Raw genomic sequence first — 13060 nt, 5'->3', positions numbered from 1 at the left:
GTCTTCTACACCTGTGTTTCTCCGGCATCTCATGAGTTCCTGGCACTTAGGGAATGCTCAGCGAAGTACGTTGGATAAATGAGGAAGGAAAGAAAAAGGGCAGAGGGTCTGAGATGATGCCCAGGTCTCTCACCTACCGAGCTTGCTGGTAGGAGGAAGGAAGGAGAGAGCAGAGAAGGGAAGGATGGAGGGAAAGAGGGGAGAGGAACGGGGCAGTGGGGGGAGCTGGGAGCAGATCTAGGGAGCAGCAGAAGTGGGGGAAGGATGACGAAGGCGGGAAGTAGCCGGGCCAGGAGGAGGCTGCCGCCCACCTCCTCAGCAACTCAACCTCACTGGCCCATTGCACACTCGGGTGCCCCCCGGTTCTAAAGGAATGACTGCTAGAATTGTTTTGAGTAGTTCGTGTTCATCTCAGAAAAACTCTGGAAGGGGGCCTGAGAAGGAGACCCCAGGACGGCACCGTGAGAGCCAGAGCCCTCCCCGCCGATCAAGGCGGCTCCAGGTCTGCAGGTGAGCTCCCTCATGCCCCTCGAGGGCACACCTGCCGCCCCCACCGGCCTGGGCCCCCGCGCCCGGAAACGCGAGCACCTGAATCTGCTCGAAGGGGATCTCAAAGCTGAAGGACTCGTTGAAGTAGGGGTTCAGCGTCTTCTTCTTCACCGTCGTCTTCTTCTTCTTGAGCCTCTTGCCGTTCTGCATCAGGTGGATCTTCACGTAGGGATCTGCGCAGGGAGAACCACAGCCCCGGAGAGGCCTCCTCAGCCCCCCACCCTCCCACCAAGTGCCCTCCCCGCCCAGAGCGTCCCCAGGCCAGGCGCCCAGCAAGCCCGGAGGCACAGGTGGCTGAGTCCCAAAGAAGCAGAGTGAGTGTCTAGTTCAGGGACGGCAAGAAGGCTGCCTTGGGAGGACCAGCGCGGGCTGACAGGTTGTGGCCGCCTGGAGCATTGCATGCGGGCCGTTCCTGAGACTAAGTAAGGCTTCATCCGGAAGGAGTAAAGCGGTCATGTGCTGCTCTCTGTCCTGGGCAGGGGACAGAGGCGTGCCACAGGCACCACACACATCTGCCATCCCTGATTCAATCCAACCCTCTGGCCTTGCAGATGAGAAACTGAGCCCCACAGAAGGGAAATGACGTGTCCCCGGTCTCACGGCTGGTCGGTGACAGAGTGGCGGACCAGCCGCCAAGCCTGATTCCCGGCAAGGCACGACAGAGACAGCATGCTCCCCTGTCCCAGCAGACCCCATGCCATGGGCCAGCCCCACTCCGAGTGCTCCCCACCCCGCAGTCCCCTTCCAAGGTAGAGCCGGCAAGGCCTCCCCTGGAGAAGTGTCCCAGATGGTTGGTGACAGGACAGAGAAGTAAGCTCTGGCCTGCAACCCGTCCACTTCCTACACCTCCCTGGGAGAAGTCATTAACTCATCTGGGAGATAAGGCTCCAATCATTTCCTCCACAGCCCATACTGCCTGGCAGCTCAGAGTGGGGGCAGGGCACCCTTGGAGAAAGGAGGGAAAGCCAGGCGTCTCCTGTTCCACGGTCCAGCCCCAGGACCCACAACTGCTCAGACATAGCCTCTGGGTCCGGGGACAGGAAAGAGTTCCTCGAACCAGTGCTGGATCAGAGGGCTCTGGGCCATGACCAGCTCGCTGCTGCCACCCAATGGCAGCCAGAAGCCCTGCATGTACCTGAAAGGCCGCCCACATCCATCTTCTTCAGGTTCTTGGCCTCCAGGATGCAGACAGTGAGCTTCCCGGCCGTGGGCACATAGCGCAAGGACGTGCAGATGTCGCCCAGCTTCTCTGGCTGTCCGGGGGGAAGAGCGGGACTCAGGGTCATCTCAGCCATCCCGCCACTTCTAGCACAGTTCACCCCCCTCTTGCCGAGACCCCAGCTCTCTTGGTCCCCAGCCCCATCCCCACATCTGTGATGTTTGAGGTCTCCCGCCTCCTGCTGCAGTTCAACGAAGCCCCTGAGAGTGGCGCTGCGGGAGCCATGGCCTCCAGAGTGAGAGGAGCAGAGCACAGGCTGCGGGTGATCACAGACTCGGGGTACGGGGTGTGGCCCCGGCCCCTTCCCCAGGCCTAGGGGAGGTGGGAAGGAGTGGGTGTGGTACACTGGAAAGGGTTCGTTTCCAAGGACACTGGGAAACTGTCTCAGAAGTTTTCCTCCCTGATTCCTCCCGTCCTTGAGGCTGTTCTGGGTCAACCATTCCAGCCTCAAGAGGGATCTGTGGTCTTCCAAGCACTCTGCATCCCTTTTCTTGGGTGACTGTCCCCAGAATGCTTTCACATAGATAAGTGGGAGGTTCCTTGTGACCAGTGAGAGTTCCACAAAGTCCACAACAATTTAGCACTGGGGGCAGGGGGAGTGCTAGTGGGTCCTAAGAGCTCTGCCAACACCAAGCCAGAGCCTGGTGCTCAGAGACGGGGCCACTCGGGCCAATTCTGACCTCTTCACCCTCAGCTCAGGTGTGCTGGGCCTGCCTTCACACAGTGTGAGCCCCACGGGAAGGAAAGGTGTCGTAAGTGTCTCTTCTCACCTCCCCGCCATTACCACCCAGTACTGCACTGGGCACACAGCAGGGGCTTGGCCGAGACAAAGGACGGATGCTTGGAAGGAGCGGTGGCTAAAATGGAGTGTTAGGCACACAGTATATGGCACACAGGTGTTTAATAAATGTTGGGTAAGTGACTGAGTGCCGTAGCAGTCGCTGGGAGGGCAAGCCCCCATGCTGAGAAACTTTTGCAATAAACGTGGGCTTTCCCTGTGGGTAAACTGAGGCACAAAGTCAGGAACCCCCTGGCCCTAATGGTAGCAGAACCTTAGGAGTAAAATAACAATGGTGTTCTCCTTTACTTGAGCACCTACTAGATGCCAGATGTCTACTGGGTGCCGGGGGCATTACAGAAATAGGTAATTCTCACCTGCAAAGACAGACTACGGGAGAGAAGCCAGGTCTAAAGAGATTAAGTGACGAACCCAGGGTCACACAGCTCTGGCTGCAGAGCTGGGATCCTAACCCAGCCCACCCACTCTAAAGGCCGCCCTCTCCCTGTCGTGTCAGTAGGTGGCAACCCAGGTGGGCAGCCACATTCATCTTCCATCCGGTCTCTCCTCCTCTCACCTCCTCCTTCTCCCCGCCCTGCAGGTCTCTCCACTCCTCGATGGGCTGGCCAAGGTCCACGGTGTTCATAGGCACCTTTACCTCTCCGATGATGTCGTGTTTGGAGAAGCGGTCAAAGTCGTAGATGGCCATCACCAGGGTTTTGCCTCCTAGCTCCTGGTATGGCACCTGGAGGGTACAAGCAGGATCAGACAGGGGTCAGAGCAACTCATGCACCTCCAGGGGCTGCTGTGGGCAGACTCTGGGTCTGAGTGCTACTCCCCCTAACCCACGGCACTCCCGGCAAGTTTGTAGAGACTTTGGGGTCTAGGGGAGAAGAGTGTGTGTGGGAAGATGGGATGTCACCATCCTACAGGAGCCTGAGTAGTGACCTCACCCGTACACCCACAGTCCAACCTGCCATTGTTCCAGCCTGAGCTCATTCCAGGGCCTTAGCCGCAGCCAAGGACCAAGGAAAGGTTTGCAGAACTGAAATGGAATTGGGATCAGGGAGGGAACTGGCATTATCCTTCCCGGCCGCATCACCTTGAAGGTGAAAGTTTCATTGAAGGCAGGGTTCAGGGTCTTCCGATGGACTTTGGTCTCATATTTCTTCTTCTTGTCTGGAAGAAGGAAGACTTTGACATAAGGGTCTGAGGTGCCTCCCATGTCCAGGGCGGGCAATTCGGCAGCCTGCAGAACGCCGACGGTGAGCTGTGGAGAGAACAAGAGGGGTCCTGAGTCTCGGGACTGCTCCAACACCAGACCTGGCCCCGGACCCAGCACGCACCAACCCTTCTCCAGTGCTGGGCAGCTGGGGAGGTGGGAACAGGCTGGTGCTAGAGAGGAAGACCGGTCTCCATCTCCATCCCAAGAACTTGGCATGACATCGGTGGAAGCCGGAGCTGAGAGGTTAACTGATTTGCCCAAGGTTGGTGGGCAAGTTCACAGCGGAGCCCATCTGAGCCAGGGAACCTTCTCTAGAGCACAGTGGTGGCCAAGGCAGTCTTGGGGTACATGCCTGTGGTGTCCAGCCCACCCCACTCCATGGAAAGGAGCAATTCCTACGGGCCGAGGAGGGAGTGAGGTGTGAGGGAGTGTGGAGCTGTTTCTATCCCCTTCCCACCCACATCCCAGCCCTCTGCCCCAGTCCCCACTTTACCCTCCAGCCAGGTCCTCATACCTGGTTGGCCTGGAAATCATAATCCAGGGAAAACTGCAGTTTGCCCAGATTCTCTGGCTCTTTCTCTTCCTCTCCTTCACCCTCTCCCTCAGTCAGGCCGGTCTCTGCGTCGTCATCATCCTGTGGGGGCTGGGCAAGAGGATGGGTGAGTTAAGAGGAAAGAGAACGGAGCTTGGCCAGTGCAGGGACAGCGGGAAGCCAGTCCCTCTGTGCAGACCCTGACTCGGAGCTGGGTGTGGAGCAAGGAGTGGGAATGCGGCCCTGCGCTGGGGGACTTGCTTCTGCACAACCCCTCAAAGCCCCCAGGCAGCCCTTCAGGACCCCAGCCTGTGTCTGGAGGATGCGGCTCTGGTTTGGGTGTGCCCCTCTCCCTGCAAGACACAGTCCTGTGAGCCCAGGCACCATGCCGATGCTCTAGGGCTTCTTGAGGTGGGGGAGAGGTGCTTCCCCAGCTCAGCTGCCCCCCCCCCCAGGGCAAGACTTACCAGGAGCACAGTCCGGGCATTCAGGAGTATGGAGAATCCACAGAGGTGAGAAGGGAAGGAAAAAAGGATGTAAGAGAAAAATCCTACAGCTCAGACCAGCCCCTGAAGTCACAAGCACCTGATGAGAGCAGGATGGGCTACATCCAGATCATTCTTGGAGTCTTGCCTCCCCCTTCTCGACTGTATACTGCAGGCTTCCTTTGGGCGCGTGCGCGTGTGCACACACACACGCGCATGTGCGCACATACAGGCAGGAATACACAAGCACACACAAGCCCTCAAAGGCTTAAATCTCTGGCTGACTTCTTGAAATCAATCCCTTCCTTTCATCCTCCATATTGATTCCTTGAGCAAGAGATTTCCCCTCATCACTCCCAGAACAAATGAGCAAATGTGGGCAAAAGTGAAGCACACAGGGGCCTTTGTAAACTCAAAAGTAGAAACAAGAGTTTATCAAAGGACCTTTCTGGGCCAATCAACATCAAAAAACAGGGGTAAATAAGTCAAGTTATTATGTGAGAGATGGATTCCACTTGGCCCTGTCTTGGTGCCTCGTGACCATTCTTTTACCTCATTCGGTCCCCCACCCATCCCTAGCAGAGGCCTCCAGCAAGACTTTGTCCTCTAGTCTCTTTGGGCAGGAAAACACAGGGTCACTCCAATGGTGGTTTCTTGGCAGGTTGGGGTTTCTCTTTCCAACATTTTGTCCCATAGCCTCGTTGGGGGTCAATTTATTATTCTCGTCCTCTGTGTTTTCAAGGATGAGTCCATGCTAACATGTGACTAAGTCCCCCCTTCCCACCAGCTGATGGGTAGACGACAGTTCACTCGAGAGGTAGCCAACAGGCACGGGGGTGGGGGCGTGTGGAGTTCTAAGAAGGGGAGCTGTTTTGGTTGTAGAGCCCAGAAGCCTTTGGTTCACCTTCTAGAATCTGGAATGGCTGGGCCGGGCCCCTCTCCGTTTCTCCCATCCCTGTCTTGTCCTACCTGACCCCCTTTCATGTCCTTCATGTTCATGGCGTTCTTCACGCCTTTGCCTTTCTCCTTCTTGTTCTTCTTCTTCTTACAGCAGCACTTCTTGCAGATACAGAAGCAGCAGCTGAGAAGCAGGAGGCCCGCGACCACGGCAATGGCGATCAGTGCCCAGGGTGGTACTGCCCCCACAGAGAAGACCCCAAAGTCAGCAGCGCTCTGCCTTATGGCCCCTGATCCCAGAGCACTGGCTAGAAGGGGTGGAGACTATGAACTCCAATGCCTACACTCCACCTTTGTGAACCACACACTCATGAGTGATTGACGCATAAGTTGCACATCCTTTTTGTGTGTCTGTTCATTAATACCTTCCTCTCTCCTTAGCCTACTGCCCTTGTGGTATAGCTCCCTGAGAGACAGCAGCCAGGTGTATACGAGGAGAAACATCAACTTGGCTCTGTTGAGTTTTGACTCCTTTGATCTATGGAACACTGGCTTATAGTGGAGAGAATGGGATGGTCCTTATTGGACCACGTATAGGAAGAACCCCTCCAACCCACTGCCTATGCCCAGTCTTGAGGCGGCTGACCCAGAGCCAGCAGGCCAAGCTCCTTTAGGACCTAGAAGGCTTGACTTGGCAGACTTGCGGGCCCTGGGCTGCTCTCCGTGGTCCTGAAGTGCCCTCTCCCACGGGTGGGGGCTGCTCCCCTTCGTCTCTGGTGATCCTATATAGCCTTTGCCAAGAATTCAGAAAGCAATGGGAGACAAGGGGAGGTATTTTCTGTCTCCCACACTAACGTAGTTTCAGAATGTGACTGGAAAACCTCAATAATAACTTCCATTTTGTGATTTTTCATCTTCCTTTGGTTTCAAATTTTGATAATTTTCTAAATTTAAGAGTTTTTTCCCCCCCCCAGGAGACTGGGGCATATAAAACCCTTTTTCCCTTTATTAGTGCCAGACCACACTCTCTCCCATTCCTGAAGGGACTCCCCAAATAACCCATCCTGAAATCCAAACATGCAGCCAATTTCGTCCCACTGGCACTCCCCACTCTTCCCCACCCTGCCCTGCCCACAAGGCCTTTCACTAACCCTAGCCTCACCCCGCCCTCTCAGTGCCCTGGGACACTCACAGGGGATCTTCTGGATCTCATTGAAGAATTTGTCCTTTATCCTGGCAAACATGTCCTCCTTACTCTCCCCAGCGCCCCCGCTCTCGGTAGAGTTGTCCAAGAGCCTAGTTGATACTGTAGCGGTGGTAGTGGCAGGAGCCACAATGGGCTCCTGGTTCCTCTTGAAGATGTTCCTCATGGTGGCAGAGGAGATCACTGCAGATGAGAGGGGAACAGGAGCAGATGAATGTCCCAGGGGTCTGAGTACAGAAAGCTCTACCCAAATGACCAGAAAAATTCTTTCAAAAGTAAGACTATTCATAATAATCCCTTTATAATTCAAAGATATTTCCCATAATATTAACAATTATGGTAAAACAACAACAGTAATGGTCATCATCAAGTTACGATGTATATGAGTCAGGCATGGTGCAAAGTATTTCCATACATGACCTCAACTAATCCAAACAATTGCTTAATTTTTTAAAAATAATTTTTGCTCTATTTATTTATTTGAGAGACAAAGAGTAAGAGAGAACACAAGCCGGGGGGAGGAGCAGAGGGAGAAGCAGTCTCCCCTCTGAGCGGCGAGCCCTATGCGGGACTTGATCCTGGAACTCCAGGACCATGACCTGAGCCAAAGGCAGCAACTTAACTGACTGTGCCACCCAGGTGTCCCAATTCTTTTAAAGATTACTATTTTATTTATTTATTTATTTGAGAGAGAAAGATAAGAGAGAACACAAGCGAGGGGGAGGAGCGGGGCAGGGAGAGGAGCAGAGGGAGAAGCAGACTCCCCACTGAGCAGGGAGCCTGATGTTGAACTCAATCCCAGGACTCCAGGATCATGACCCAATAGCCTAACGTTTGATTATTATTCCCATTTAACCACATTAATTCCACATTTAAACAGATGTGGAAATGGAGGCTCAGAGAGGTCAGCCAGTTTTCCCAAGGTCATTTAGCTGGTAAGTTCTGAGACTGATGTGTGAACTAGTTGGCCTGACTCCAAATCCTGTAAACCTTATCGCTTGCATATATCTCATTTAAATCCAAACACACAATTCTAGGAAGGAGGCAAGGTTCTGCTATGGAAGACTCCTCCTTGAGCCTGTCTTTTCCTTAACTTCTTCCATGACCTCGTTCAGCCTAGATTCCTGCCTGTTCCTATCAAATTCCTGCTGTCACCATCCCTGCCCTCAGTCTACATCAGCATCTCTAGAAAACAGAGGGCAAGAGACTGAAAGAGAAGCTTCCCATAATTTTACCACCCAGAGATAACTCAGGTTTGCATTTTGCAGCATTTTGTAAGTTTTTCAGGGTGCGTTTGACTTGTTGAGACCATACTACGTGTAATTCAGCATTTTACTTTTTTAATTTTTTTAACTTTTATTCTTTTCATGACCCTTTTTTTTTTTTTAAGATTTTATTTATTTATTTGACAGAGAGAGAGAGATCACAAGTAGGCGGAGAGCCAGGCAGAGAGAAAGGGGGAAGCAGGTTCCCCGCTGAGCAGAGAGCCCGATGTGGGGCTTGATCCCAGGACCCTGAGACCATGACCTGAGCTCAAGACAGAGGCTTATTAACCCATTGAGCCACCCAGGCACCCCATTTTGCTTTTTTTAATATATAATTTTATTATAAGCCTTTTCTCTATCTTTTTTTTAAAGATTTATTTATTTATCTTAGAGAGAACAAGAGCACGTGCACAGGCGAGTGGGGGAAGGGGCAGAGAGAGAGAGAAGCGAACTCCCCACTGAACTCAGAGCCTGATGTGAAGCTCGATCCCAGGACCCTGAGATCGTGACCTGAGCCAAAATCAAGAGTTATTAGATGTTTAACAGACTGAGACACTCAGGCACCCCCAACCTTTCCTCTTGTTATTAACATCTTCCTTTATTATTAAATAATTAGACAGTACCCCATTCTGTGGAAGTCTCATATTTGCTTAACCATTGCACTATTAGACATTTAGACGTTTCCAAGTTTTTGCTGGTAAAAATATTACTCTGGTGGCATTCGTTTAAGGCAGAGGAGTGACCTGCTCTGTTAAAAGTGGGGCTTTGGGAAGACAGCTCCGCAGGCACTGGAGGAAGTGAGGCTGGGGCTGGGGGCCAGCAGAGGGCTAGTTCCACAGACCAGACAGAGATGACGTGGATCCAGACCAGAGTAGGAACAGGGGATGCCCTAGAGAGGACATATGTGAGAACCATTCATTCATTCATTCTAAGTGAAAATAAAAATGTAATTCTGAGAAATGCCACAAAGGAGTGATACTTGGTGGTATGAGTTTATAGTGGGGTACATCTGACCTAATCTGGGAGAGAAAAAATGCTTTCCCAAGGAACTGACCAAGACCTGAGGATAGTGGGAAATATCCAAGTGAGGAGGAGAGGAGGGAGCAGCCTGAACAGACAGGACAGCATGTGCAAAGGCCCGGAGGCAGGAAGCAGTGTGCTGAGTGCAGAACCTGAAGGAAGACCAGAGTGGAGGGAGCCTGAGTCAAGATGGGCTGGAAGAGCAGGCCGGGGAGGCCCAGGCACAGACCCTCACAGGCCAGAGCAAAGACTTTGTCTTCACCCAGAGAGTAATGAGAAGCTGTCAGAGAGTTATAAGGATGCAGGTAATGTGTACAAATTTACATTTTGAAACTGCACTTTGGCGCCAGTGAGTAAAAGCCTAGAAGGCACCCTGACTCCAGAGGGAAGGGGAAAGAGTTTAAAACAGCCAGTAATGGATGTCATGTCATCCCTAAGTTCCCATGAAAGATTCTCCAGTGTTCTTGGGCAATCCCCACAGGGGAATGACAACAGCGGCTTGGAGGTTACGTGGGGACTGTTAATAAGACCACAGCACAGGGGCGCCTGTGTGTCTCAGTGGGTTAAGCCTCTGCCTTCGGCTCAGGTCATGATCCCAGGGTCCCGGGATTGAGCCCCGCATGGGGCTCTCTGCTCAGCAGGGAGCCTGCTTCCTCCTCTCTCTCTCTGCCTGCCTCTCTGCCTACTTGTAATCTCTGTCAAATAAATAAATAAATAAATCTTAAAAAAAAAATAATAAGGCCGCAGCACAGAGTACTGGTTTCTCTGGGGCCCAGAGCCTGGAATGCCCTTTTAAATCCACTTCTGGCCAAAAAGCATGAGAACAAAACTGCCCAGCTAAGCAAGGGAATAACGGAGATGCTGGAGAAGATGGTTCTTGACACAAGGCAGGAGCAGGGGCAGAGGCAGGCGCCCAGAGACGGATGGGGCGGATTCAGGGCCCACCTGCTCAGTTCCGCATCTAGAAAGTGCTACGCGTCATCCTGAGCTCCTCGCCTGTCATCACTCCCACAGAGGGTGCGCAAACTCATCAGCTCCACTCACAATGGTTTCTAAGTCCGGCCACTTTCTACCTCTCCACCTGGAGTCCCACGGCAGCCACCTGTCTGGAAGCTTCCCGCTCTCCTCTGCGCAGTCTCATCACGCAGCAGCCAGACCATGTGTTTGACACCCTCCAATGGCCTCTCATCACACTTAGATAAAATCTCTGCTTGGCCTGGCCTCTGGCCCCTGGCTATCTCCCTGGAGCATTTCCTAACTCACCTGCTCTCAGCCCCAGTTCCTGCCGCAGTGGCCTTCTGGCTAAGGTTCACAGGCTCGCCAACCCGACTCACAGCCATCACACTTACTTTCCCCCAGCCTAGCCTGCTGTTCCTCCAGAAAGCTCCTTTTCCTCCCTAAGGCATCGTCAGCCCCTCCTGTCTTCATCTCCCAGCGCGGTCCAGCACACCAATAACTTTCTCCCTAATTCCCCTACATCCCCTCCCCTTCTCTGCCTTTTCAACGCCTGCCTGGCTAAACACCACCTGAAGAAATCTCCTCCCCCGGGGGTCTGAGTGTTTGTGTCCCCTCCCAAACTCCTATGTTGAGGGTCACCTGAGTGGCTCGGTGTGTTAAGCCTTTGCCTTCAGCTCAGGTCATGATCTCAGGATCCTGGGATCGAGCCCCGCATTGGGCTCTCTGCTCAACGTGGAGCCTGCTTCCCTTCCTCTCTCTCTGCCTGCCTCTCTGCCTGCTTGTGATCTCTGTCTGTCAAGTAAATGAATAAAATCTTAAAAAACAAAACAAAACAAAACAAACTCCTATGTTGAGATCTCGTGCTCAACGTCATGACGTTAGGAGGCAGGGTCTAGGAGGCATTTAGGTGATCGGGTGGAGCCTCCGGGATGGGGCTAGGGCGGGAGAAGCAGAGGCCAGAGCTAGCCGGCTCCTTCCGCCACATGGGAGCGGGAGTCTGCGGTCTGCAGCCTGCAGGAGAGCCGTCACGGGAACCCAGCGGTGCTGGAACCCCAATCTCAGACGTCCCAGCCTTCAGAGCTGTGACAAAGACAGTTCTGTCGTGGATAAGCCTCCTGGTTTATGGTATTTTGTTAGGGTACCTGGAGCGAAGACCCGCACTATCAGCATCGTCCTCTCCGCTGCCCCCGAGACCACGGAGCACCGCGGGTGAGCCGTCCGCATGAAGGCAGCCAGGCACCCCCGGATGCTCAACATGGAAACCGTCGCATACACGCCCCATCAACTCACTCCGCCTCCCTTCGCAATGGACACGGCCACGTGACCCTTCTATTTCCATGGCCCCAACCCCTGGCCCCTTATTATTAGAAGCCATTGAAAGAAATCTGAGAACGCCCACCAGAAGCCAAGCCACCCAGCCTCTCCTCATGACGGCCTGTTTCAGCTGAGTACTTTCCTCCTATGGAAGACCAGGCCCTCCATCTCCGTCGGAGGCGACCCCTCTGACCTTCTCAGGACACCGTCTTGATCCGTGGTCTTCCTTAGCCCAATCTTTCCTGCTCAACCAGTTCGTTCAGATCCAGCCTATGGGGACTAGTCACCAGGTCTCCTAATGCCTGCCCAATCCTACTTTCCTCTGGACCACGCAACCTCTTCAACGGTAGAGGATACACTAGTAAGAAAAGTTATTTGTAGGCTCAGGAATTATTTTAGAACAGTGGATGTTGTCATTTGAGCCACCACTGCATTGGTAGCAGCTGGCAGGTGGTGAGGGATACAAAACAAATACAATGTGCAAAAAACAGAAACAAACAAGACAAAACAAAAATGGAACAGGGCAAGGCTGGGCATAAGAAAAGTTCCCTCTCTGGGGCGCCTGGGTGGCTCAGTCCGTTAAGCATTCGACTCTTGATTTCTGCTCAGGTCATGATCTGAGGGTTTCGAGATGGAGCCCTGTGTCAGGCCCCGCTGGAGAGTCTCTCCCTCCGCCTCCCCCCTGCTTACTTGCTTGCTCTCTCTCAATCATAAGTGAATAAATCCTGAAAGAAAGAAAGAGAGAGAGAGAAGAAAGAGAGAAAGGGAGGAAAAAAAAGAAAGAAAGAAAGAGGAAGGAAAGAAGTTAGGAGAAGAAGAGAAAAGAAGAAAAGAGAAGAAAAAGAAGGGGTTCCGTGTGCTGGATTTTTCCCATTTTAAGATACCATGAACCAAGCAATGAAGACCCTTCCTGCCCCTCCTCATCCAGATGCCTCAGTCTCCCCCTCCCCTCAGGGTCACACCTACCACATGGTCTCTGTTCTCACCCCCCTCCCTTCAGTGCCCCCTCCGTGGCTTCTGCCCCATCACTCCGCTGATGTAGCCCTCTACCTAGCCACAGGTGACCGCAAGGTCGCTGAGCCCAGCAGAACCTTTCATTTGGTCATACTTGACCTCTCTCGTGTTCACCCCCACCACTCCCTGATTTTCATCCTAATTCGGACTCCATCCGTTGCCTCAAGCCTTCTGTTCCCAGACCTAGGGTCTCCCCAGGTGACCTCTAGGACACCTTGGCCTTGGCCACATCCCCATTCCAATGGCTGTCAGAACCCACCTTACTTCTGAGCTCCGAGGCCCAGAGGTCCAGCTGGGCCCTTGACACAGACACTCCGTCCCCTGTATTTCCTCTCGCTCACCTCCAATCAGTTCTACAAGTGCCACGGAAGCAACCTTCATAAAACATGAATCTGGGGTGCCTGGGTGGCTCAGTGGGTTAAGCCTCTGCCTTTGGCTCAGGTCATGACCTCAGGGTCCTGAGATCGAGCCCCACATGGGCCCCTCTGCTCAGCAAGAAACCTGCTTCCCATCCTCTCTGCCTGCTTCTCTGCCTACTTGTGCTCTCCCTCTCTCTCTGTCAAATAAATAAATAAATAAATAAATAAATAAATAAATAAAA

At 53.1% G+C, this 13060-nt stretch overlaps 1 protein-coding gene across 2 annotated transcripts in view; it reads right to left on the bottom strand.

Annotated features, from left to right (window-relative positions):
- SYT2 (synaptotagmin 2) overlaps positions 1–13060 on the bottom strand; it is a 109038-nt gene that overhangs the window by 7396 nt on the left and 88582 nt on the right. For both annotated transcript variants that reach the window (XM_045983521.1, XM_045983523.1), the window contains exons 2-8: positions 6878–7072; positions 5758–5924; positions 4286–4405; positions 3649–3816; positions 3124–3291; positions 1685–1802; positions 589–722 (exon numbers count right to left, since the gene is read on the bottom strand). In XM_045983521.1, the coding sequence (XP_045839477.1) occupies positions 589–722; positions 1685–1802; positions 3124–3291; positions 3649–3816; positions 4286–4405; positions 5758–5924; positions 6878–7055 (1053 nt within the window). In that variant the 5' untranslated portion in view covers positions 7056–7072. The remainder of the gene's footprint in view (positions 1–588; positions 723–1684; positions 1803–3123; positions 3292–3648; positions 3817–4285; positions 4406–5757; positions 5925–6877; positions 7073–13060) is intronic.

The sequence above is a fragment of the Meles meles genome, chromosome 17, assembly GCF_922984935.1.
Source record: "Meles meles chromosome 17, mMelMel3.1 paternal haplotype, whole genome shotgun sequence".
Classification (NCBI taxonomy): domain Eukaryota; kingdom Metazoa; phylum Chordata; class Mammalia; order Carnivora; family Mustelidae; genus Meles; species Meles meles.
This window is presented reverse-complemented; position numbering and strand designations above follow the sequence as displayed.